This window comes from Octopus bimaculoides, chromosome 2, assembly GCF_001194135.2.
Source record: "Octopus bimaculoides isolate UCB-OBI-ISO-001 chromosome 2, ASM119413v2, whole genome shotgun sequence".
Taxonomy (NCBI): Eukaryota; Metazoa; Mollusca; class Cephalopoda; order Octopoda; family Octopodidae; genus Octopus; species Octopus bimaculoides.
Window position 1 is genome coordinate 33,311,919 of NC_068982.1, and position 27,049 is coordinate 33,338,967.

Here is a 27,049-nt window from a genome sequence, read left to right on the forward strand (position 1 = left end):
ATGATGATGTACTTTATATGGGCAAAACCTTTAATTATTGGTGTATGTATTACACACTATTAATTCTAAACACAAATTCGAGATTGGAGTTTTGCAAAATGAAAATAACATACATTTTCCAGCATATGAGTCAGATTTTTCAGACCTAATTTACAATCAAAATAGGTGGATTGATTTACATACCAAAATGAATTTAGAGGACCAAAAATTCCACGTGAAATGCAGCTGGATTTAAAAAGATAGTGGCAATATCTAAATGGTTACACTATATATTTACAACTTGCATACTGGAAATTAACATACTGATATGTATTTCTGCCATTTATACATAGAACATTCTTAAAGAACTTTCACTAGTTTGTAAGAGTGTGTCTACCTCTAAATGTACCTGAGCACTGTATACAATAAGTTCATTATTGTATATACATTATTGTATACAATAATGAACTTATTGTATATATTGTGGCTATTAGATAATAGCCACAATGTAATTATCTGAAGAGTTATTTCCCTTAATTAAAAAAAAAACACATTTTGTGGGTGCACGTATAGAAAGGCACTGGATAAGTTTTGTTTTGTATCCTTTTAAACTACCAATAACAAAGGAAGAACATTGGTAATTTCCACTGATTACCAATAAAAAAGAACTTACTGAGACTGAATAAATGAACGATAGCTAAAGATAATATTGAAACAATTGTAAATTAAAAATAAAAGTTCCTATTCTTTTGATAATAAAAAATATGTTCCTCTCTGTTGTCTCAAATACAAGAATTGATTGTTAGCATATATTCAAAACTTTTATTCATCCCAATTAGCCCTGCCATCACAAAACAGAAAAATAATATATAAAAAAACAAAAGAATAACGTACTTCACATTTACACTGACCACAAAATAATAATCAATTCATTTTTTATATATATTGGATATGTGTAAACTGTCTTGAAAGCAGTTTACTGTGTGTAGCTTCAAGATATATAATGAAACTATTAAGGATTAATCAATATATGTTAATAGATAAACTCTTCACAATGAAACTTTGCACAATAACAAGTAAAAGTGGGAAAAATTTTTCAGAGAATATCTATTGAGCTTCTAGAGAAAAAAAACTACATGAAACAAACAATGAGACCAAAAAGGCCAATATTGTAGAAATTCCACTCTCCAACAATTGAGAAGAATGAGGAAAAAATGAAACTGTTATATCTGGTACCTTTGAATGCTATTCCGAAAGAAAATTATTGCTGATTTTTACTTTTATTTTTTTAGAGCTGTGGCAAAAATGTCAATAAGCATATATTTCAGAAAAAATAAAGAGAAAAACAAAAAAAAACAAAAAAAAAAATATACATAAAATAGTATTTCAGTTGATAGATAACCTGAAAGATACAAATTTAGTAAGAAAGATACACACACAATGTACCTGAAACTGATTTTGTATTTCATGATTTTAAACTGTATATACACAAATAAAATAAAAATCATTGAACTTAAAATGCATTTTTTAAGAAATGAAAGCTCGCATGAGTTTGTTTATTAAATAATTTATACGTAATTCTCATGACAATTTAATATGTCCTAATATACTAGAAATATACTTAAACAGGTTCATGATGTAGAAAAAAATGATTTTTTTTTTTTTCTACATCATTAACCTGTTAAGAAACCGTAAAAAAAAAACTATTAAAATATTTTATGAAAAGCAAAATTACAAGCTGTCAAATACAAAATTCAGTTCACTCTATTCTAGTGGTACTAAATGAATTAAAACTTTGAAGTATTTAGAATGATAACTAAAACAATTTTCAAAACAATTCAGATAAGTTAATGTGTCCCAATAATTCTATGCCACAGCTTCTGGCTAAAACCAATAATAGAATATAATTATAAGTGTAACCAAAAAATAATTACACAATGAGTTTTAATTTGCAGGTTCAATCTTATCATGTTGATGAAAACTTTAAAATGCAATATTCTCTAATTATTACATTTCTCAAAGACTTAACAGATTTCTCTTTAAGACTAAAATACAAACTTCATAATAGTAGAACATGGTTAAGGTGGCTTAACAAAAAAGCAACTTTACCATGTCAAGAAGTCAGTCTTTAATTTACAGACTAAAATCAAATCACATATATCAGACAATTTCATAACTTTTTCATATATTTCTAAACATTGATCTAATTAGAATTAGGTGATAGAAAAAAAATAAATACATAAATACAACTTACTTTCTTTCAAGGCATACTGAAGATATTCATTCTCTAGTCCATCATCTTTCAAAGGATGTTTTTCCTACAGAATCAAACATAGTAAATTAATTTAATAAAGAAAACATACTATAAACAAAAATCTGTAGGGAATTTATTAAAAACCAAAAATATATATAATTCTTGTGAAAGATCCAATGCTAACCATTTTCGGCGAGAACACATTATTGATGTATTATGATACATAATCTATGCACTAACTCTGAAAAATGAGAAATAATCCAAGTTCTAACCGAATAAATCAGAAAATAAACGGAAAGTAACTGCTAATCTCTGGGAGATGTGGAAATTTGCTGTACTAGATAAGACGCATTGAGCTAAGTAAAATTGCTGTCTTCCACACAGACAGGCTTGTCCTTTCAGGTGCTGGTGCCACTTAAAAAGCATCCATGCCAGTGGCACATAAAAAGCACCCAGCACGCTTTGTTAAGTGATTGATATCAGGAAGAGCATCTAGCCATAGAAACCATGCCACAACAAACAGTAGGAGTCTGGACAGCTCCCCGCTAGCTAGCTCCATATCAAGCTGTCCAACCCATACCAGTACAGAAAGCCAACATACGATGAGGGTGATGATGACTACTCTATTTGTGTTTCAAAGTGAGCAGGGTAGCTTAGGCTAAAGTTTCTCTAGAGCCCTAGGTCTAGTAACACCAGAGCCTAATCTGCTTTCCATGGTGTATATGTATGACTGAGATTACAACACTCCCCACTGAATGCGACAACAATCCATCACAGGGTTAACTCCCCAGCCATTGCTGGAACCTATTTGCAGCTCAGTGGAATGAAGAATGTGAAATTATGTGTTTTTCTCAAGAACACAAGGCACCACCCAGTCCAGGAGTAGAAATCTCAATCATATGATTGTGAGTAGAACACCCTAATCACAAGCTTTCAGAAGCAGTGAGGTGCCATGCAAAAAATACATAGTCAAAATGAGATAATTTGCCTAGGAAAGTATCTTATGAAAAGTTGGTTGTTATAAAGAGGCACAAGTAAATTATTTCAATTTGATCCAAGGAAACAAAATGAAGCAAATAATATTTTTAGTGTCTCAACTCTCTAGTATTCAGCTTATTCTGTCAAATGCAATGCTTAAGTATTCAAGTCATTTTGAATTAATCAGGCATTATTTCATAGCTTTGAGATCTTGACGATGTGATTGTTTATTTTCAAAATGACACTGTAGGGCAGGTGTAAAAGGCCAGATCTTACCAACTTGAAAATAAAACGGGTAGAATATTTTGGCCAGATATGGCCAGTTTAAATGCTAAAGGGTAACCTTAATGGTCAAATAAAGCAGATTTATGCAATATTGAATAGAAATAAAATATACGCACCATAGCTTCAGCTAAATTAGTCGAAGCTGATGACAATGTAGAGGTGTTTGGTGAGGAACTAACAATGGTGGGAGCACCATCATCATGGGACAATAACTCTGCATACTGAACTAGAAGACCCTTCTTATCATCACAACATTTGATTATTTCTTGATCTAAGGACTTCATTTTTTCTAGAAAGAAAGAAATTGAAAAATTAGAAATTATTGATAAAATGGTTGGAGTGCTAACAGTTAAAGTTAATATTGTATTGTACATTCACACTCACACACTTTAACATATGCGAGAGATATACTGAAGTAATCAATATACAAAATGACAACTGTTGTATTTTTGAAATCAGACACACAGATATACGTACAAACAATATTTTAATTAGGTTAGATTGTTTGAAATCCAAAAATTAGCTGTTAACTTGTGAGTATATAACAGTATCATGCAAGTAATTAGGAAGTTGAACATGATAATTACAATAAAAGATATACTAACAAAAAGTGAAGACTTCATACCAATATATCCACTTTAATATCTACAGAACTCATAAAATAAAAGGTTCTGTTGAAAAACTTTATGAAATTATAAGATTTTTCTCGAAGTTCTTTTCATTGATATTGTATGAGCAAAACAGATTCAATGAGATTCACTGGCACATAGGAAACAAAACAAACGAAACTTGTGAACAAATTCTTTTTAAAATAGTCTGTTTTGAATGAAACAAAACTACAAGGGAAATAAATTTTACTAGAATAAACTAGGTGATGTATCAAATTCAATTTTATTCAAGATTTAACAAATGAAATGTATTAAAATACAATAATCAGTCCGATTATAATTGAAATATCAAAACATTTAAATAAAGGTAATTTTTAGATGTATATGGAAGAAATCTCAGAAACTGTGTAACATTCTAATCAGAAAGGGAGTGATGTCAAAACTGAAGTGAAAAGTGTATGCAGTATGTGTGAGAAGTGCTATGATTTATAGAAGAGAAACATGAATGCAGAGCAGCAGTGAGGACAAGAAAAATTGAATGAAAATGGTTCGAATTGACATGCAGAGTATCACTGAAAGAGAGTAAGAAATGTCAAACAAGGAAATGTAGAGAATGCTAGGTCTAGAGTCACTGTTGGAAGTGGTGAAAAGAAATGGGATGAAATAGATAAGTCATTTGCTAACAAAAAGGATTAGAAGTCACTGGGTAAGAGGTGTTAAAATTGAAAGTGAATGGAAGTGGAGGAAGACTTAGAAAGATACAGATGAAGATGATAAAGGAAGAAATAAGGGCAAAAAGGTTGATGAGGGGCCTACAGAGGATAGGACAAAATGGAGAATGCTGTAATGAGCCCTGCTAGGGAAAGTGGTCATTAAAACACATGCAATGAGATGAGTTCTATAATTCACCGAAGACTGAAGTAAGGTATATTAAGCAAGTCAATTTGGCAAAGGCCACTACTCTCAATATTGTACATACATGAGCTTTTGAACTTAGCACTGCAAATTAAAGAACCTCTCAACAATTTCAGTACTGCCACTGCTTACATTGCGTTTGTTATTATCTAGCCGTACTTATTTACAGCAAAAAGGCTAAGGCCATTTTCTAGTAAAATGTTTTGGCCAGGCATGTGACAAACTATAAACTATTAAATTCACAGCTGATTAGCTGTTATTCCATTCACTCAATCGTCAGAGCTTCCTAACAGCCAAATTACTTTAGGTTAAATCTTAAGGTTATAAATTCCAACCATATGAAAGACCATAGATAAATCACTTGCAGTTTTAACTCATTAACAAATAATTTATTAAACTAAACTTATCCTTCTCTCACACACATACAAAAAAAAACTTCAAGACTAATGTTGGTAATAGTTTAAGGAAACAATAGTTTAAATTTAAAAGAAATTTTTATTGTGATGAAATACATTTTTTATATTCTCCACATAAACTATACAAAGAACTTGGTATATGCATCGAAAATAAACATGTCAACTTGCATTTTTATTTACATTCAAGAAATTTGTATTTCATTATTTAAAAATAATGGGTTAAGATTTGTTGATATCGAAAGCAAATTTTGTCCAAAAATCAAAAATACACAAATATGAAAGTAGTGAGGGCAGACAGAGCAAGAAAAAGAAACACCAAGAGAGAAAGAGAGAAGAAATGAGAAAGATAGTGTGCTGTGTGTCTATGTATTATACATAAAAATAGTATATCAACTAACGAAAATATCATACGGAAGCAAAGGTGCTGTTGAAAGTATAAAGTTAAATCCTTTTAATTAGAATCAATAAGTAATACACAACCACGCAAAACTGTTTACTTAAACACATACAACTTAATGAAAGGATGTATTAATTTTATTAGAAGTAATGATTTATGTATGAAATTAACAAATTTAACATAGACAAGGAAAAATTTTTTTTTAATGATTAGATATAAAATCATGATAAACAATTTAAAACAATTTTAAAATAGAAGATAAAACCCCTCCAATGAACATTCTAGATTATTAAAAAAACTAACCTATATAGCTTTACTACCAATCAGTGTTTTTTATGTTTTAATTAAAAAAGTTTCATGGCTAAAAGAAATTTTAATCACTAGAGTAAACCTAAAAGTACAAAAATTTTATTGTAAAACTAATGGAAAATAATCCTGGAAGTAATATATATATAGGAACCAACAGATGTTATTGAAGATGTACACAATCAATTGTTGAACCTTTAATAACAGATAATGAATGTGATCGATTAAAACAACTTATAACTTGAAAGAAAAGGCAATAATTGGTTATTCCTTTATCAGTAGATATAAATTGATAAAAGTTCTGAAGAAGTTCATTAAGTGAACAAAGCTGGAAGGTGAAAATGCAAGAAAAATAAATACTTAGAGATATTTAAATTATGGTGGTGAAGTAACTTAGAAACAGCACTTTTGCTTCAACATGACTTTTTTAAAATTGTGACTACGAAACATCTATGAAACAATTTGATTGCAAACTCAATACAAATCTAACATGTTCATATACCAAGTAAAAGAAAGTCTTGGTTTCCAAGTGAAAACTATAAGGAGCATATACCACAGACAGTATGTAAAAAAAAAGATACATATATATATATCACCAATTTATTTTGCTTATGTCTCTAAACTTTCTCACTCATGATACCCAAATATTCAGAAATTTGTTGAAAACATTTTTCGATATTGCAAATAATTTTTCTGAAAGTGTAACCCAAGTCAGGGAAGGAGTAAAGTGATCTGAAGAAGAAGATTTGGTAGATTTACCAAATAATAGCCGTATTCGTTGTCTTCTAATCTCCATGATTTTCTGTTCTTCAGCTTTTTTAAATGATTGTGTAGCTTCCAACGGAACTAGAAGAAAAAATGATAATTATGAATATAATGTTATTTAATATTATCCCAAATCAAGTCAAAGACGTAAAAAAATACCCCAATGCCTTCAAACAATATCTCAACAGATCTCTTCAAGGGATACCAGACAAATCACTTTCGCCAGGATAAATCTCAGTCATCAGCAATTCCCTACTTGAAAGGGGCCATATCACACAACTTGACTTAAAAATGACTTAACAGATTCTCAGATGGTGCTATTAAGTTAGGTATGGCCTGGATCATTTTTTCACTAAAACATATGTAAGTTTATGCATGTTTACTATCTTCTGAAACAAGCAAAAGAAGAAATGGCATACCGTAAAAACCCATGTAATTTGCACACCTGTGTAATTTACACAGGTAATTTTCAGGATGAAATTTGTTAAAAAAAGCTTCTATACATGTAAAATTTGCACCCAAAAGTTTTCAGAATTGCTGATATGGCAAGGGTAAAAAAGGTTTCCAATTTAGTTTTATTAAGCATAATTTCACTTACTTATGATTAGATTTTCTTAAATTTTCATTAAATAAAAATAATTTGTTTAACAAGTATCACATTAAAAGCTATTAAATTACAAAGTGTTTGTGTTGTTTATGATACTAGCTAGCACTGTGCAGTCAAAAATGATGGCTAAATTTAAGCCAACGTGGGAGCTTGTGTGGTTGCTAAACGTGCTAAATTTCCAAATTTCCCTCAAAGCCTCCCTACAAGCTAAAAGACTAAGAATGTGAGAAAGTTGAGATAGTCACAGCTGGAATGTCTTTGATCATGGAGTTTCTATTTTACAGCCAAACTATCAAAAAATAACCAACAAAACCATTTCAATAAAAAATTTATAATTTGGACCTGCCTTCTGACTAAATTAAATATAGAAATAAAAAACTATTTAAAATTCTTAAATATTTTTATCAAAATAAAATAAAATATAGGTGCTAGCATTGTTGTGTGGTATGAATCTCGCTTCCCAACTATGTGATCATAGGTTCTGTCCCACTATGTAGAACCTTGAGCAAGTACCTTCCACTTTAGTCTTGGGTCAACCAAAGCCTCATCAATGAACTTGGTAGGCAGAAACTGGAAGTAACCCATCATAGATGTATGTGTGTGTGTATAGTTATGTGTGTACAGGTGTGTGTGCACGTTTTTTTGTATTTGTCTCCCACCTCTGCTTGATAACTAGCATTGGTTTAATTATATCTGTAACTTAATGGTTTTGCAAGAGATTGATAGGGTAAGTCTCTGGCATAAGAAAACAATAGATACTGTGGTCAATTCATCTGACTAAAATTCTTCAAGGTAGTGCCCCAGCATGGCTGCAGTCTAATGATTGAAACAAGTCCAAGATAAAGGATAAAAGATGAATATAAGATGAAAATGAAAAATACGATGAAATTGCCTCCCAACCACATGGTTCTGGGTTCAGTCCCAGTGTGTGACACCTTGGGCAAGTGTCTTCTACTATAGCCTCAGGCTGACCAAAACCTTGTGAGTGGATTTGGTTGATAGAAACTGAAAGAAGCCCGTTGTATGTGTGTGTGTGTGTGTGTGTGTGTGTGTGTGTGTGTGTGTGTGTGTGTGTCTCCACATCACTGCTTGACAACTGATGCTGGTGTGAAATATGACCCCATTACTTAGTGGTTCACCAAAAGGAACTGATAGAATAAGTACTAGGCTCAAAACATAAGTCCAGGGGTTGATTGTTCGACTAAAACCCTTCAAGCCAGTGCTCCAGCATGGCAACAGTGAAATGACTGAAACAAGTAAAAGAATAAAAGAATAAAAAAAGAATTAAATAAATTTACCATCTCGAGGACATTGGCTCACAGCATAACTTAAATGATTTATCCACGATTTCATGTCTTCTGTAGATTTACAAACCAGTTCATACATTTCAGGTGCTGTTTGTCTTTTCGAGATCAAATAGATGCCTTTGCAGTCTTTGGTATCTCCCTTTTCTCTAACAAGCAGTTCATATAATGGAATTACACAAGACTGAAATACAAGAAGTTAATATTTAATGAAACGGATTTTGAAATATTAAAAAAAAAGTTGAATGAAAATGTGTACCAAATCGACAAAAAACAAAACAAAAGGGTCTCTTTTTTTTTTTTAAGAATAATTCACCCATCTATTTATATAGCTATTGATCTATCTACCTTCCTTTCTGTTGATTTATGTATCTGACTTCTCTGACAAAACGAATGAGCATTTAACCCTAATAAAGAATAAAATACAAAATGGATAACGAGTGCCTCAGCATGGCCACAGCCTTTGAACTAGAACATGTAAAAGAATGAAAGGATAACATCCATAGCTATTTGCTGAGGTTATTTCACTTTAATACAGTGGGTGTCCATATGCTTACATCAGAGTCAAGTCTAAAGGCACAATGGATTGAGTGGCATATTGCTCTGTAAGAGTTTTATCAGTTGTTTTATCATGTCATCTGCTCTATAAAATGCATAAAACAAACTATATACAACTTGCAAATATATACAATTTAGAATGCTTAATGATATTACAAGAAGAGAAAGGTATTATGTGTTTTGTGTTACCATACAAGGCATGGATGTGTAAGAACCCTTTAATAGTCACAAACTTTTTTTGTTGGCACTCCGTCACTTACGACGTCGAGGGTTCCTGTTGATCCGATCAACGGAACAGCCTGCTCGTGAAATTAACGTGCAAGTGACTGAGCACTCCACAGACATGTGTACCCTTAACGTAGTTCTCAGGGATATTCAGCGTGACACAGTGTGACAAGGCTGACCCTTTGAATTACAGGCACAACAGAAACAGGAAGTAAGAGTGAGAGAAAGTTGTGGTGGAAGAGTACAGCAGGGTTCGCCACCATCCCCTGCCGGAGCCTCGTGGAGCTTTAGGTGTTTTCGCTCAATAAACACTCACAACGCCCGGTCTGGGAATCGAAACCGCGATCCTATAACCGCGAGTCCGCTGCCCTAACCACTGGGCCATTGTGCCTCCACAGTCACAAACTAAAGTCTTATAAATTCAGTTTTTTTTATTTCTGTGAGTTCTTAGATCAAATGATAGAACAACCTGCCATTTTAGATATCAAGTATACCCGATACTTAGTTTGCAGTTTGTTGCAGTGATGTGACAAGATTAAAAATAATACCATGAGGTTTGAAGAGAAACAAAGAATAGAGTGAAAGACAAACCTTGTTATCTTGCATTGTGAAAGTATATTTTTGATTATTTTCTTGCATAAGAACAATGAGATCAGTTAATACCAGAGCTGTTACATCTGAAAATATATTAATATATAACAAAGTTAGACCAGAGAAGGTTTTATACAACATAATATAATCAAACTGCATTCCAATATGTTATATACAGTTTATATAATCCCCATTTTTATAACAAATACATCATTTGTTTTAAATTTTTTTATTTTAACCCCTTTAAGAACAGGGTAACCAAAATTTACTAACTAGAGATATTGGATAACATATTCCTTAAGAAAATAAGCACAATTGGAGATCTTAACTATTAGGTTTGAAGATCAATAATCAATAGGAGTTGGGCTTGTAGCTCCTATAAATTACCAATTGTAACAAGCTTTGCTACAGCCATGACCAACATCTTCACCACTATGATGCCATTTGCTACTGTTGCCTGCTAGCACCATGTTCTCACCATAACTACTGCCAAAATATACACAACCACCACCATTGTGGATAGTGAAGTTGACTACCACTGCTGCCAACCCACAGCTGCTACCCACCCACTGTGAGCTCTACAGTCACCAGCAACACCATTTTTAGAGAACTGTGGCTGCTATCACATTTGCTGAACAAACCAAGGTCACTGGCCAGACAGTAATCTGGATGGCAAGGTTTACATAGGCCCACATTTGAAAACCATGTACTTTGTGCAAGAAATATATAAAGGTTACTCAATGTTGCTTTTTGCATTGTTAGAAGCTCTTCTTTTTTTGTTACTTTACTACTATTGTGTCAATGGTTTATTAATTTGTATTACATGTATTTTTTTGTTACTTTACTACTATTGTGTCAATGGTTTATTAATTTGTATTACATGTACTTGGAACCATAAAATAGCTAAAACTGAAAACAATCTTTAATTATCAACACAATTTTTCAAAATGATATCTGGAATATAAAAATATAGTCAGAAGATAAGTAGTCTTCTATTTTATCCCTCAAAATCCTGAATTCAAATCCTTTTTGAAAAGAGCAGTAGTCAAATACAAGGGCTGATTGAAATAACTTTGCTTTTTGCCAAAATTTGTGACATTGGGCTAATAATGTAAATATTGTTAGCACAATAATGTATAATAATGTATAATGAACATATTGCAGTACAGTGCTCAGGTGCACTACAACTCATCAGAAAAAGTAACCAAAACTGCATGAACTACACAGAATATGCACAGGAAGCGAACAGTAAAATAGCCTTTAAAAAAAAAAATTTTCAAGAAAGAAGAAATGGGGGGTGGGGATAGGGGCACCAGATGTACTGTTGGCAAATTTTAAGAAGCACAGAAGTTTTGAACGATGTTGTGTCTCAACTGCTAACTACTGATGCAGGAAGCTTAAGAAACCAACTTCATGATATGATTTCATTTCTGATTTTAGTGATTCTATTTTCTTTATATTATTAATAATATCTTCTAAAAAAGGCACGAATCACACTCACTCTTCCTTCTCAAGGGCATTGTACTTATGTAAGAAACCAGGTTGTTTTGGTAAGAGCCACAACTCTGCTTTGCTCACATCAGTATTTAATTGTTTACTTTCAAAAACTCAACAACATGGACAAAACTTTGTCTTTTTAACCAGTGTAGGCAGTCCTCAAGATTTGTCAGTTCAAATTCTGTATCCTTCAAACTTTCAAAGAGCATTAAAATCAAATCTACAAATCATAAGGACACTATGCACAACAATTTTTTAAAATATAAAATTAGTTTATCATCATCATCATTTAACATCCACTTTTCCATGTTTGCACAGGTCAGACAGAATTTGTTCAGGTAGCTTTTCTATGCCCTTCTTGCCATCAAACTTTGCATGTTTCCAAGTAAGGTAATACTTTCCGGTGACCTGATATGTTTTCGCAAAAAAATTGAAAATGAAGAACACTTGCATGATGGTGACACTCATTTACAGCTCTCATGTTATGTCAAGGCAAGGAGACAGTAACACACACACACATATATACACATGATAACTATCTCAGTTTCCATCTACCAAACCTACTCACAAGAGAATGGTTGGTCTGGGTTTATTTATAGTAGATGACACACACATGTAACAAAGACCAATAACAGAATAATCTTAATTATTTACTAATTTTAATATTTTTATGACTTAGTGGTTAAAGCGCCGGGCATGAAGACATATGGCTCAGTAGTTAGAGCGTTGGGCGTGAAGGCACATGGCTCAGTGGTTAGAGCATTGAGCTCACAATCATGAGGTAGTGAGTTCAATTCCCAGACTGAGCTGTGTTGTGTTCTTGAGTAAGACACTTTATTTTATATTGCTCCAGTTCACTCAGCTGCAGAAATGAGTTGCAATGTCACAGGTGCCAAGCTGTATCAGCATTTGTCTTTCCATTGAATAAGATCAGTGTTGAGAGGGGAGGCTGTTATGCATGGGCGACCGCTGGTCTTCCATAAACAACTTTGCTTGGACTTGTGCAGTGGAAGAGAACTTTCTAGGGTGCAATCCCATGGTCATTCATGAATGAAGGGGGGGGGCCTTTACAAAATGCCAAAGAGAAAAGTGTTTCATAAGAATAAAAGTCCCTTACCAGTTACTTTACCACGTGATGTTTTCCAACCAATCTCACCCTCATGAATTAACTTTCGACAATTAGCACTTAAATCAAACCTCTGCAAATAGAAAATGAAAGATTAAGTGGACTACAAACCATAATAATATGTATTCAATGATTACTAGACAAACCTGTTTACCTTAGTCTAACTAGCTATGTGTCACAGCCCTACCTCAGAATCAAAATATTTTCCAAAAAAGAAGACTACAAGTATAAAAATACTTGCAGCAATAATTCATGTAAAAATATTTAAATTAACAGAAATCATCCTACATATGTTAAGCGTTTAAATTAAAGACTGAATTTACATAAAAAGTAAATAAATAAACACATTTTTAAAAATCAACATTGTCATCATCAATATTAAACGTCCTTTTTGCTATGCTTACACAGGTCAGACTGAATCTATTCAGACAGCTCTTTTTTTTTTTTTTTTCTGGCTGCATGTCATTACTGTCACCAACGCTTACCTGTTTCCAGCTACGCTAATATTTCCTCCATGGGCAGACATTCTTTTACAGAAGACTGGAGATGAACAACATCACTAGAATGACAGTGATATTCCTTTACAACCATGATTTGATGTCAAGACAAGGGTGTGTATATATATGCACACACACACACACATGCATATATGCATGGCAGGCTTCTAGTTACCATCTACGAAACCCACTCACAAGGCTTTGGTCAACTTGAGGCTGTAGCAGAAAACACATGCCCTAGGTGCTGCACAGTGGAACTGAAACAGAGACCACATCACTGGAAAGCAAGCTTCTGAACCACACAGCCTTGACTGTGCCTAATATATAAAATCATCATCATCACCATCATCATTTAATGACCATTTTCTACGCTGGCATAGGTTAGATAACTTGACAAGAGCTGGTAAAGCCAGGGGTCACTCCAAGTTCTATAGTCTGTTTTGGCTTGGTTTCTACAGCTAGTTGCCCTTCCTAAAGCTAACCACTTAACAGAGTATACCGGGTGCTTTTTACATAGCAGCTTTGTTTTAGGATATCAATTCTGTTGTGGTGGGCAGGTCTTCTTAACCAATAAAAAGCATTGAATTACCTTAAATTTTCTTCCTCGATATGACACAGAAGAACGGGGTTCAATCCGTTGTATAATTTCTTCAAGGTGTTGTGCACATTCATATTCTTCAACTTGAGAATTCACATTCGTTAAAATATCTTTGATATGTTCTAAAGCTAGAAGCAAATTATCACGGTCCTTTTTATCTAAAAAATAAAATTTACGTAATTGGTTAACTCAAGGAATAACTGTTCATTAAAACATTTTTTCTTTTTGTTTTCTTCAATAAAATTCATTTACCAAAATAGTTCACATCAACCATGCTGCTCTCCATGATTTCAACATAACCCTAGCTCACGTGGTTACATGCTAATTAACCCATCAGCATTTAACCCTTTCGCATTCAGATTACTCAGTCAAGTGTAAAGTTTATTCATTCACATTGGTTTGAAGTAATCATATATGGTCTCACAGTTTTGGGATTTTGATGATGTGGTAACATACTTTTAGAATGACATCATACGGTAGGTGTGAGAGACTTAATCTGGCTGGTTTCAACATAAAACAGGTAGAATATTTGGGCCAGACATGGCCAGTTTGAATATTTAAGCGTTAAACAGCCTATATCTGACCCAAATATTCTACCTATTTTATGTTCAAACAAGTTAGATCCAGTCTTTTACACCTACCCTATGATATCATTCTAAAAAAACATCACATCATAATTTTAAAGCTGTGAGATAATACATGATGAATTCAAAAGAATTTAAATAAGTAAAGGCTACATTTGACAAGAGTAATCCAAATGCCAGAGGGTTAAACCATAGCTGAGACCCTGACAGATGCTACTACTCCAAGTCAGAGGAGACCTGGGAAAAACAGTGCTAAGAGATGGTGCCACATTCCTCAAAAGTTTGGAACCCCAGATCCAGTGCCCCACTACTGGTTATTAACTCTATAAATTTCCAATACGACATACAAGCTGTCACACATAAATATCTTAGACAATTATCATCATCATCATCATCATTTAAGGTCCACTTTCCATACTGGCATAGATTAGATGGTTTGACTGGAACTGGTAAGCCAAGAGTGTAATGGTTCCATTAACATGCCACCAGCATGGCAACAGCCATGATTACGATTTCACAGGTGCCATTTACATGACACTGGCAACGGCCACCACAATGATTTCATTTGGCTTGACAAGTCTTCTCAAGCACAGCATATTGCCAAAGGTCTTGGTTACTTGTCACCACCATCATGATGCCTGACATTCAAAGATCATGCTACTGGCAACAAACTGATATGCAAAGAATCAATCACCAACACACCACAACTTCTACTCCACAAATGTATTGCTTCCATATAGTCTATACTAACACTGTGGAGGCGCAATGGCCCAGTGGTTAGGGCAGCGGACTCGCGGTCATAAGATCGCGACTTCGATTGTGAGTGTTTATTGAGCGAAAACACCTAAAGCTCCACGAGGCTCTGGCAGGGGATGGTGGCGAACCCTGCTGTACTCTTTCACCACAACTTTCTCTCACTCTTACTTCCTGAGTTTCTGTTGTGCCTGTAATTCAAAGGGTCAGCCTTGTCACACTGTGTCACACTGAATATGCCAGAGAACTACGTTAAGGGTACACGTGTCTGTGGAGTACTCAGCCACTTGCATGTTAATTTCATGAGCAGGCTGTTCCATTGATCAGATCAACTGGAACACTCGACGTCGTAAGCGACGGAGTGCCAACATACTAACACTACTACAATAGGTTTTACTCCACAAATCTAGCTACTTGCATATCACATTCACACAAACCCATTTCTTTCCCTTTCCTCTAATCCAGTGTTTCCCAACCTATTTTTCCCCAGGCCCCACTATAACTTTCCAGAAAAATGTATGCCCCACTGGTAGCATACATACAAAAGATTGATAATTTATCAACTTTTCATAATTATATGCTTTCCTTAAAAAAATATCCACACTAGGACATTAGAATAACACTATAGAGTAGTGAACAGTCTTCACACAGTGTGCTTGGCTCGAAGGATTAGTTTGGCTAGGTTAAGCACAGGTGTAGCATGTTTGTTGTGAACAAAAAAAGATTATCACAAGTCCATGTCCCATCAAAAAAAAGAATAAAAATTTGGATCTCACACCCCCACCACAATTTTCCCAGGATCCACCAGTGGGCTGTATGCCCCACGTTGGGAAAAGCACTGTTCTAATCACTTGTACTGCACACCATCTTTCATCACCCCCAATCAAACCCAACACTTAGCACCATATTTAATCCTTTCCTCACGAAATGTCAGCCTGCCTAAATACCCTTTCTGCCCATGTTTTTCTCCTGCAGATGTCAACTTTCAGATGTTGGAACTATATAAGAACCAGCAATATCAATCTCCCCAGTCTCAGGGAATGTGCCACTGTTCATAAGGACTGTCTCTTCGAACCAGTTCTCTGCACCATACTGTGCTTCCACCTATCTCTGTATGTACAAAAATTAAAACAATTGAAACTACATTGACCAATTAAATCATCATCATCATTTTCATTTTTCTGTGCTTGCATGGAATCACCAACCCTCATGTTTCCAAGCAAAGTAATATTTCCCTCATAGCCAGACATGTTCTCAAGGAATTTTAGAAGTGAATAATACTGCTTGTTTGACAATGAAAATCATTTACAAATGTAACATGCTGTCAAGACAAGGAAACACACACACACACACAAATGATAGGCTTCTTTAACCTGTCTACCAAATCCATTCACAAAGCTTTGGTTAACCCAGGGCTATAATAGAAGACACTCACCCAAGGTGCCTTGTTGTGAGCATATGGTTGGGAAGCAAACTTCTTACCAAACTGCCATGCGCATGTCTACATTAAACTATATAACCTCAATCTAAAAATTACAAACCACAGAACGCAATAATACCAAGTGAAAAATCAATAAAACTTTAACAAATACTTTGCCACTTAGTCATTCAGTTGGTCAATAATTCAGATAAAATTACACCAAGCCAACACCATATAAAATCAACGCAAAATAATTTGTTATAAAATGAAATATCTACCTTTTGTGTGTTTAACAATACTTTCAATCATTGTTGGGTATTTTGTGAGACGATGAGTAACAATGAGAAGAAAATCAGGAATTTCTCGTTTTGCAAACAAACTATTACTTGACCATCGCTGCAAATAACATAAATGTTAAAAATAAGTAATAAAATCAGTAAAATGGTTGGAAAAATGAAGGGCATCCAGCTACTGAAATCAGGACAAATGATGCATGCAAGAACCAATTTATGACAGCAATGGCTCCCAAGAGACGACCAGGACTGTGACGACCCACCCAACACATGCCAGCATGGAAAGCAGATTTTCTATGCCTGGATGCCTTCCCGGTTGTCAACAAGTAATTTTTTTCAAGCAAAGTATAGCTGGAAATATTTTCACAAAAGACTTAGACCAAAGGACAGTGCTTTTATGACTGACACAACCACACACATATTAAGACAACAAAACACATGCAAGATGGGTTTCTCACAGTTTCTGTCAACCAAATCCACTCACAAAACCTGTGTCAGTACGCAGTTACATTAGAAGACACATGCACAAGGTACTACACAGTGAGACAGTGGGAATGAACCTAAAATCATATGTTTGGCAAGTGAGCTTCTTAATCATAAGCCATAGCTGTTCCTATGTCTTTTAATGTGGTGTTGTTGTTGTTGTGGAGGAGGAGGAGGAGGAGGAGAGAGAAACAATAAGAGAAGTCAGTACTATTCTGACTACCTTATGATATGCAATTTGGTGCATCATAATCTAAGTTCAAATTTTTTTTATTATTCTTTTAGGTGCCCCTCTCCCAACAAAGCTAATACTTCTAAGTTGTAGAGACAAGGTATATCAGAGCATGAGTTTAAAAATAGCTTAGATCATATGGCTTTTGATGTGAAATATACATGTCGAGTAACATTAGGGACGCCAAAAGAATACACCCAATACTTAAGAAATTAACTTCCAGTTATCAACCCTTATGAGGTATCCCCCATGACAAGAAGAAGGAAAATTAAGAAACAAAGGACACTGCTTGCATGACAATTTAGGCATTCTAGAAAATAAAATAACCATTATTTGTAGTTTCTAATATAACAAAACTGGGTAAAACTATTATCTCTTCTTTCTATTAGATCTAAATAACATTTTCAAATCAATGTAATATGTGAAAAGAATTTATGGAAAAGCGGTCTTTAGACTTACCTTAACAAGAGACAGAACTCTGCGATCAGTTATCAAATCTTTGTAGACATTAGCAGATTCTTTATGATGTGAACAAAAGTAGCCATAAGCATTTTTAATCCTCTCACTACTTTCTCCATCAAACTGTTAAAAGGCAAGTAAAAAAAAATTAATTATTTCAATGCATTTATCATTTTTAATATAAACAGTAAGATGATATAACTGACCTAATAATTAGCTAGCCACTATGATAAAACTAATTACAGAAATCTGTTATAATTTTGCCATGTCCAATCAAGTGGAGGAATATATACACCACAGAATCCAAGAAACCAGCCTTATGGCTCAGGAAGGATCTTCATCTTTTTTTGATGATAATTTTATAAAGTTTCTCAGTAATCATACAATATTTCTTGTGTGTCTAATCAATTTCAATTCTAATATGCTTTATTTTGCTTATTCCATTTTATGTCTGTTTTTCTATGCTAGCATTGATAAGATGTCTATATAATGGAAATACTGCTTTCCAACTGGATGCCCTTCCTGTCACAAACCTATTTTATCAAGTTAGGAATCTGTTATTCACATATCTTTGAGGGCATCAGCAGTGTTGTTATTGTCAGTTATCCTAGTGTCAAGAGAACAGACAACACTGCTCATAGCAAGCAACTTTCACAGAGCATGGATTTAAACATACACACACTTACAGCCATGACAGGCTTTTTCCAGTTTCCATCATCCAAATTTACACAAGGCTTTAGTCAGCCTGGGGCTTAGGGAGAAGTCACTTGCCCAAGGTGCTACATAATAGGACTGAATTTGAAATTACGACACAGTGGTGCTGATGACTACTGTTCACTTACAAAGTTTTTGTAGGATATCATCATCATCATCATCATCATTTAACGTCCGCTTTCCATGCTAGCATGGGTTGGACGATTTGACTGAGGACTGGTGGAGCCCAAAGGCTACACCAGGCTCCAATCTGATTTGGCAGAATTTCTACAGCTGGATGCCCTTCCTAATATATATATATGTATATATATGAAGTTTTCTTATTTTATGCTCACCTACTATTATCAACTCCTATGCTTTCAGTTGATGTCAAGAAACTGAAACATTTTCATAGTTTTTTTATTTAATATTTTTGTTTATAGTTTAGTAAATTTATTCCTATTAAAATTAGCGACATTACAAAGAAATTGAGCCGATAACCTGAGGAGATACAGACTAGCTGAATAAAATATCTTTCACATAGCTAAAATGTAACCAGTACATAGACCAGTACATCAGTGATTGATTGCAAATTAATTGTCTGGCTTTAAGTCTTCCATTTCATAAATTCTTGGCAGAACCAAAAAGTTATGTGCTTTACCTTCATTCCTTCTAATCACTTCTGTAATAAACAATAATTGAAAGCAACTGGCAACTCACCTGATCAATTAAGGTCTTCCCAATCTCGTCAATAATATTGTCTTTATTCTGAGACTGAAGATGCTGTAAGTTGTTAAAGAAAGACACATGAATGGCAAGGAGCTCTTCCAAACATGGAAACATCATATTGAGACACTCTTGAGACACTCCCGCTTCAGTGAAAAGACGCTTAAAGATAATCTACAATAATAATAACAACAAAAGAACAATCAACATCAAATTAATTCAAATCAAAAGAAAATACATAAAGCCACAAGACACACAGATTAACACATTCAGACACAGATTAACACATTCATTAAACTAATCATCATCCTCATTTCACTTCCACTTTTTCATTCTTGCATAATTTGCTGAGACAGATTTTCTATGGTCAGATGCTTTTCCTGTTGTTAATTCATTTGTTTCCGAGCTAGACATGTTTTCTATAGAAGACTAGAAATGAACAACCTTATTTATGTTCATTACATGACATCTGCACATGACAAATAGGCTTCTTTCAGTTTCTATCTACCAAATCTATTCACAAAGCTTTAGTCAACCTAGGGCTATGGTAGAAGACACTTCCTTAAGATGTGCCTAGAGACTGAATCCAAAAGCTACATGGTTTGGAAGCAAGCTGCTTAACTACACACCACACCACACCTGCACATATTCAATAAACTAGTGCATTGTACTATTCATATCTTTATCATTATTCAGTTCTAGAATTAAAATTCTTCCAACTGTTTTTTGCACTTTCCTTTGCATATTTATACTGCTTCAATTTACAGTCGCCATTTCTTTGTGTTTCTTCCAGATCAGACCATGTTGATTGATCTATACTACATTCATGCTTACTCATAAAAATATTCTTTTATATTGGAATCCTAACAGAGTTTCAATTTCTAGATTTTAATTCATTTTCCCATTGTAACTGAATTAATAAGCTCAATTAATTAAGAATCAGAGAACCTACCTTTTGCATAATAGTTAACTTTTGGCAATATTTCTTTTCTGTTAGTACCAATTCTAAAAAGAAAACAAAAATTAGCATTAGAAATTCTTCAACCTATAGTCACAATTGGAACAACAAAATAGATTAAATTTAGAGAGAGAGAGAGAGTTGGTGTAGGGAGAAAACCAAGAAAAAATTAGATCCAAATGAAAGAATAACTGACTAAAACAGGTTTTCTCATCACAGCTTAGAGTTAAGATAGATTTCATCAACACAAGTTAATTAGTGTTTTAATAACAAAAAAGACATTTCTTCATAATCCGAACAAGAAAATAAATGAAACAAATAGAAATAATGTATTAGTAATAGTAGATACAACTCTGAAATTAAAATCATTAGTTTTGTTTGTAAAACAGAAGACTTTATGCAATTTCAAATGTGACCATTAACTCTTTTGCAGGAAACACAATTGCTACAGATTAATGTAAGGCATTCTCTTGTTGGCTGATCATTGAAGATTGAATGTTAATGTGTTGAAACATTACTAGTGAGTTTCATTGCATGCATTCCTGTGGAATTGTGATTTGCATGTCATCTATGTAGACTGATATATTTTTTTATAGATTTAAACGCTCAAAATCAACACAGACGTGCCCAATGGGTCAGGTCATTTTGTTAGCAAAAAGGTGGCCTTCAATCAATGTTGACAAAATATTTGATATCTCAGAGGAGACTGAGGGTAACAATGACAGCCTAGATAACAGAGGTGATCTTGATTTGTCATCCTTTTATGATTCAGAGGATGAATAGGATACAAGTGTAAGTGTTGTAGATAATGACACAATGCATGTGTACACTTGTGCCGAGTCTGGTAGTGGGAAAGAATTGCATGGTGATGGGGATACTTCTGACAAGGCAGATGATGTCTTAACAGGTACCGGGTGCATGTAAGTGACTTGGAAAATGACAACCACCCCCCTCTCCCACTGTCATAAATGATTTTATCAGTCAACGTGGACTTGTACAGACACCAATTGAAATCCACTCATTTTATTTATTTATTTTTTTTTTTGTTGATGCTGATGTGTAGTCTTCATATCAGAATTATCTTGTGATAGAAACCAATGAATATTTCACCAACCGTATGAGGAAATATGGGACCACTTCAAAGATGTCTGTGACAACCAATGACACTTGAAAAAAACCAAGATGAGTTGTCGGTTTACATTTCAATATGGAACTTATACATAAACAAATCATACTGAGTTTTACACAAATTGTCAGAAAATTATTTGCCCACACCATAAGATTTCAAAAAAAAATTATCTACTAGTGAAAGGGTTGAAATACCTTTACCGTAAAATAAAGATATGTTTCTTTATTAGCCACACAGGGCTCAACATAGAGGGGACAAAATACAAATGCAGAGTTTTTCTTTTCCATGGGGACGAAAATAAAGTAAAAAAATAAAATGGGGATAACGATGAAAAGGCATCAAGGAAACGTTTGGGGTATGTACAAAAAAAAAAAAAAAAAATTCCAAAAATTTCCCAATAAATGGGGAGGTTATCCGTGGAAAGAAAAACCTACGGTAAAGACCACGGTAACCTCGGTCCTTAGTGTCACAATTTGTTAAATAAAATTTCTTTTATTTATGCAAGAAACATAAGTAACTCTCTGTTTACAAAATTTTAAACGTTTTATAGAATCATGGTCAAGGTAGAAATCAAATATAGCTTACCATAAATATGATCTTGTCGTTTCACTTCTTTACTACTTAGCTTTTTGACAACCTGCAATTAAAAACCATGATGTTGTAGTAAGTGATATTTCAAGACTAATTATTTCAATGTTTATCATTCATCAAATGTTGTATGAATATGAGAACACAGAACACATATGAATGAATACACACACATTTATACATTTGCAAGTTTTCAAGAACATCCATCACATAAATCTGAAACAGGATAAAGAAAATCAAATATTAAAACCAAATGAATAAAAATTCAAGCATATTGTGAACCTATTGGACTTCGTTTATCACACATACACACACACACACCCATACTTGAATGTGTGACTATGTTGTTAAGAAGTTCATTTTACAACCATGAGCTTTTAAGTACAGTCATATCGTGTGATACCTTGAACAAATGCCATAGACCTAGGCCAACCAAAACCTTGTGATTAAATATGAAAAACAGAAACTGTACAAAACTCATCAGATATGAATGAATGAATGAAGGCATATTTGCATTTGTCTGTCTGTATGTCTGTATGTATGCATGTATGTATCTATGTGCTCAGATGTGTATGTATGTGTGAATATTTACAATTCTGGACTACAAAGTATGAAATTTGTAGTCATTCCCCCATCAACAAATTGTCCATTAGACGGGCTTTCAAAAATGAGCAAAATGAAATCTCCTTTATATGCAAAACTGGGCTAGTAACAGCAATAAGGGCTTCTGACTATAAAATGATGCCTCAACCACATATATTTATCTAGCCCAAGCAAGCATGAAAAACTAGACAAGAAACAAATGGTCAAATGAACAATACTGAGTGTGTGGTTTCAGAAAGGTGCATCCCAACCAATCAGTTTGGGGTTCAATCCCACAGCACAGCACCTTGGGCAGGTATCTTCTACTATAGCACTGGTTCAACCCAAAAGCCTTGTGAGTGGATTTGGTAGATGGAAGCTGAAAGAAGCTCTCTCTCTCGTGTAGATATTGCACTTCTCTGAAAATTGTTCAGATAAGGGCAGTGGCATTGCTGTCATATCCCATGAACAGGGTGTCCACTGGTTTTGTGTCTTTAATTATGTGTAGAATAAGACATCCCTTACTTGAAAAATTAGAAAGGACATAATAATGCTGCAGTAATATACCCGTGCAACTTAAGCTAGTGTGGAAAAATGGGCATAGAAAGCAAAAAAAAAAAAAAAAAAAAGAAAAGATTTTTTTTCTCTCCATCACAACCCTCTTTTCATTTTCTCAACTCCTCCTACTCACCCCTATATAATGTGAGATAACCATGAATCTCCTCTGTAGCAAGACACCTGTCCTTGTTTCTCTATTATATTATAGCCTTTCAACACCTCGCCTAAAGATGCCTCCCCCTCACTCCCACTTAGTACTAAGGCCTTTTCTTTTTGCTTGCTCTTTTTTTGTCTTATAAGTTATTTGGCAACCTTACAAGTGTTGGTGGCATGAAAAAAGCACCCAATACACAATGTAAAATGGTTGGCATTAAGAAGGACATCCAAACATAGAAACTATGCCAAAAAGGAAGACAGAATGAGGTAACACTCAAATTTTCTGCACTTTGTAAGACATATGCATTAAAAAAACAAAGTATTGTTTAAAGTGATATGTAATGTAGAGAGAAAAGACATTGTTACCAAACCATAGTACATAAAAAAAAATGTTAAGACTTCTCACTATCTTTAATAAATTTCAATAAAACAATACCTTTTTCTCAACTGAGATGCTCCATGCTTCAGGTTCATTTTCTTCCATACACAAGAAAGGGTCACTTTCCAAGACTGTCTGATCCATACCATCTGCTTCAGTTAACACAAGAACAATATTTAAGAAAACATTAGACATTTTCAGTTATTCAAGTAAAAATCAAAAACCTATATATAGGAATTTTCTTTCTTTGTGAAACATTAATATCTTATAGACATTACAGTGTTAGAGGCAAAATAAAACTATAATCACAAGATATGAAGTTTTAAACTTGCAGTGTACTTCACACTAAAAATAAGTATTTACATATAAAAGCAAAAATTTCTCATTTGAGAAATACTAAGTGTACATAGAATAGCTGCATTTTTTTTTCAGCAAGAATGTATTCTGATAAGAGACAGAGCACAAGAGAAGGGAGGGGGAAATCATCAATAAAACAGCAAAAGTTTTAAAGGTAATGTAAAAAGCAGGTTTAGGATGACAGGACCAATGTTTTAAAACAGATTTTAATTATTTTAATTGGAGAACTAAACATTAAATACTATATTTCAATAGTCTAATTATATGCTGAAAAGTCAGCAGATGTAGATTAATTAAATGGAGGCAAAAATAGAGAGAAATAGGCAAAAGAAAGCTTAATAGAGAATGAAGCTTATACTTACGCTCGTCAAGGGATTCCATTGACTCGCTAATGGTTTCACCAATGCTGATAAAAATGGAAGAAAAAAATTAGCATTTCTTGAATAATAATAATAATAATAATAATAATAATCATTTAAAGTCCACTGTTCCATTCCTGCATGAGTCAGATGAAATTTGTTGAAGCAGATTTTCTATAACCAGCTGCTGCTTCCGAGCATGGTAATATTTTCTCCATGTCTAGGCATGTTTTTCACAGAAAACCGGGAATGAACAACCTTGCTTGTATGATGATGATGCTTATTTACAACCAATATGTGACCTAGACACGGGTACGCACAAACATATGCGCACACAAACACACACAGAAAATGGGCTTCTTTCAGTTTCCATCTACTATATTCCCTCACAAAGCTTTTGCTATGGTAGAAGATTCCTGACCGAAGCCAAAACCACATGGTTGGAAAGCAAGCCTCTTAACCACACAACTACACCTGTACCTATACACATATCTAAACAAAACCTATTTAAACCTACATCAGACATTAAAAATGTTGCCTTAAATTTCTATCATGCTGCATCATCATCATCATCATCATCATCATCGTTTAACGTCCGCTTTCCATGCTAGCATGGGTTGGACGATTTGACTGAGGACTGGTGAAACCGGATGGCAACACCAGGCTCCAATCTAATTTGGCAGAGTTTCTACAGCTGGATGCCCTTCCTAACGCCAATATATATATATATATGTCTAAGACTATCAAAAGGTAATGAAAGTTAGTGATGGTCTCTACCAGTATTAAAAAAAATTAACAAAATTTTTAAAATAAAATTTATGAAAATTGAGTTTTGAAGTTTCAAAAAAGTTACCAAGCATATACCTAGTTTATAGTCTTTAGTACTGTTATAGACACCAAGCAGAATCAATGCATTTTACAAAATTATCAATGATTTCTGGTGAAGGTATATAGCCCAGTAGTTAGGGTGTTGTACTTACAATCATAAAATCAGGACACCAGGTGGCATACTGTGTTCATGAGCAAAACACCCTCATTTCATATTGCTCCAGTTCACTCAGCTGCAAATGAGTAACCTTGCAACAGACTGGGTGTTCTGTGTAAGGAGAATGTCATGGTCTTGGATACTTTTACACCATAAGCCAGTCCACCAAGCCAGCAGGGTTGCATCATTTAAAGGTTACAACAATGCAAGGAAGCACATTGTGACTATTGGTGTATAACAATATCTGAGAATTTCACAGATACAAAGATTAATGAATTTTGTCTAGTTTCAAAATTAAACTATTTGCCGGGATGTTGTTGATGCCAACAGACTTATCTCTGAGATGGTAGGAAACTAAAAATCTCAAATTTATTTTTCAGACACTAGATGACATCTTCCATTCTAGTGTATTTCATAGTATATAGAGAGACACAAGCTGACTGAATAATATCATCAGTTCAATTTAAAGCCTAGCTTTCATTGCAAATACCACCTTAGTGTTCTCAAGGAAATTACAGAGCAGTACTTGTTGCAACCAAGAGAAAGGCAAGTTACTATTTCCTTAGAACATCAGTGCTGATAGTTACAACTATAGAGGCTTACACAATCTAAGGGATTTCATAAGCCATTTGAGATTTCTGGAGATTTTTTTTTTAATGTTTAAATATTTTTCAATGCTTTAGTGACTATGCTACTGAGTTTTCTCTCAGTTTTTCCAGTACATGTATACTTCTGATCAATATATGGTGCAATATTGTTTATCGTCTTTATTGGATAGCACACAGTCACATTAACATTAGCTTAGACAAGGCGTTTAAAGTTTGTTTCCCCTGTAATAAATGAGATATATAGGTGGTGGGGAAACATATCAGAAAATAATTTAGATAATTTACTAACTTTGAATGCATTGATTCTGGACGATTGCTACCATATTCTTCTCTTTCTTCAGAAATTCTGTGGCTGGAAAAAAGAAAGAAATAATAAATAAATAAATAAAAGAACTATAGAATCATTCAACACACATCATATTTTTATCTTGCATAGACTAATAATCAGTCAAAATTAACTAGATGCAAATGCAATTACTAGATGTTTATGCAGCAGAAACATGCATCGAACCCAGTTAAATCAAATATGCTGTATAACTGACTGCAGAAATAAAAACAAATATGCAGATGTACTAGTTTCCATATTCAATGTAATTGTCTTGGATATGCACATCATCGTTTAATGTCCGCTTCCCATGCTAGTATGGGTTGGACGATTCGACTGAGGACTGGGGAGCCAGATGGCTACACCAGGTTCCAATCTGATTTGGCAGAGTTTCTACGGCTGGATGCCTTTCCTAATGCCAACCATTCCAAGAGTGTAGTGGGTGCTTTTACATGCCACCGGCACGAAGGCCAATCAGGCGGTACTGGAATATATATATATATATATATATATATA

General features: G+C 33.9%; 1 protein-coding gene across 16 annotated transcripts in view; it reads right to left on the reverse strand.

Annotated features, from left to right (window-relative positions):
• LOC106868006 (rho guanine nucleotide exchange factor 28) overlaps positions 1-27,049 on the reverse strand; it is a 561,000-nt gene that overhangs the window by 31,968 nt on the left and 501,983 nt on the right. For 15 of the 16 annotated variants that reach the window (XM_052976095.1, XM_052976105.1, XM_052976107.1 and 12 more), the window contains 15 exons: positions 26,498-26,560; positions 24,619-24,662; positions 23,957-24,051; positions 22,222-22,273; positions 20,502-20,554; positions 19,544-19,723; positions 18,131-18,253; positions 16,942-17,059; positions 13,898-14,064; positions 12,803-12,884; positions 10,189-10,274; positions 8,809-8,998; positions 6,898-6,984; positions 3,613-3,785; positions 2,234-2,297 (listed from right to left, as the gene is read on the reverse strand). In XM_052976095.1, the coding sequence (XP_052832055.1) occupies positions 2,234-2,297; positions 3,613-3,785; positions 6,898-6,984; positions 8,809-8,998; positions 10,189-10,274; positions 12,803-12,884; positions 13,898-14,064; positions 16,942-17,059; positions 18,131-18,253; positions 19,544-19,723; positions 20,502-20,554; positions 22,222-22,273; positions 23,957-24,051; positions 24,619-24,662; positions 26,498-26,560 (1,577 nt within the window). The remainder of the gene's footprint in view (positions 1-2,233; positions 2,298-3,612; positions 3,786-6,897; positions 6,985-8,808; positions 8,999-10,188; positions 10,275-12,802; positions 12,885-13,897; positions 14,065-16,941; positions 17,060-18,130; positions 18,254-19,543; positions 19,724-20,501; positions 20,555-22,221; positions 22,274-23,956; positions 24,052-24,618; positions 24,663-26,497; positions 26,561-27,049) is intronic. The other variant, XM_052976077.1, reaches the window with a different exon arrangement.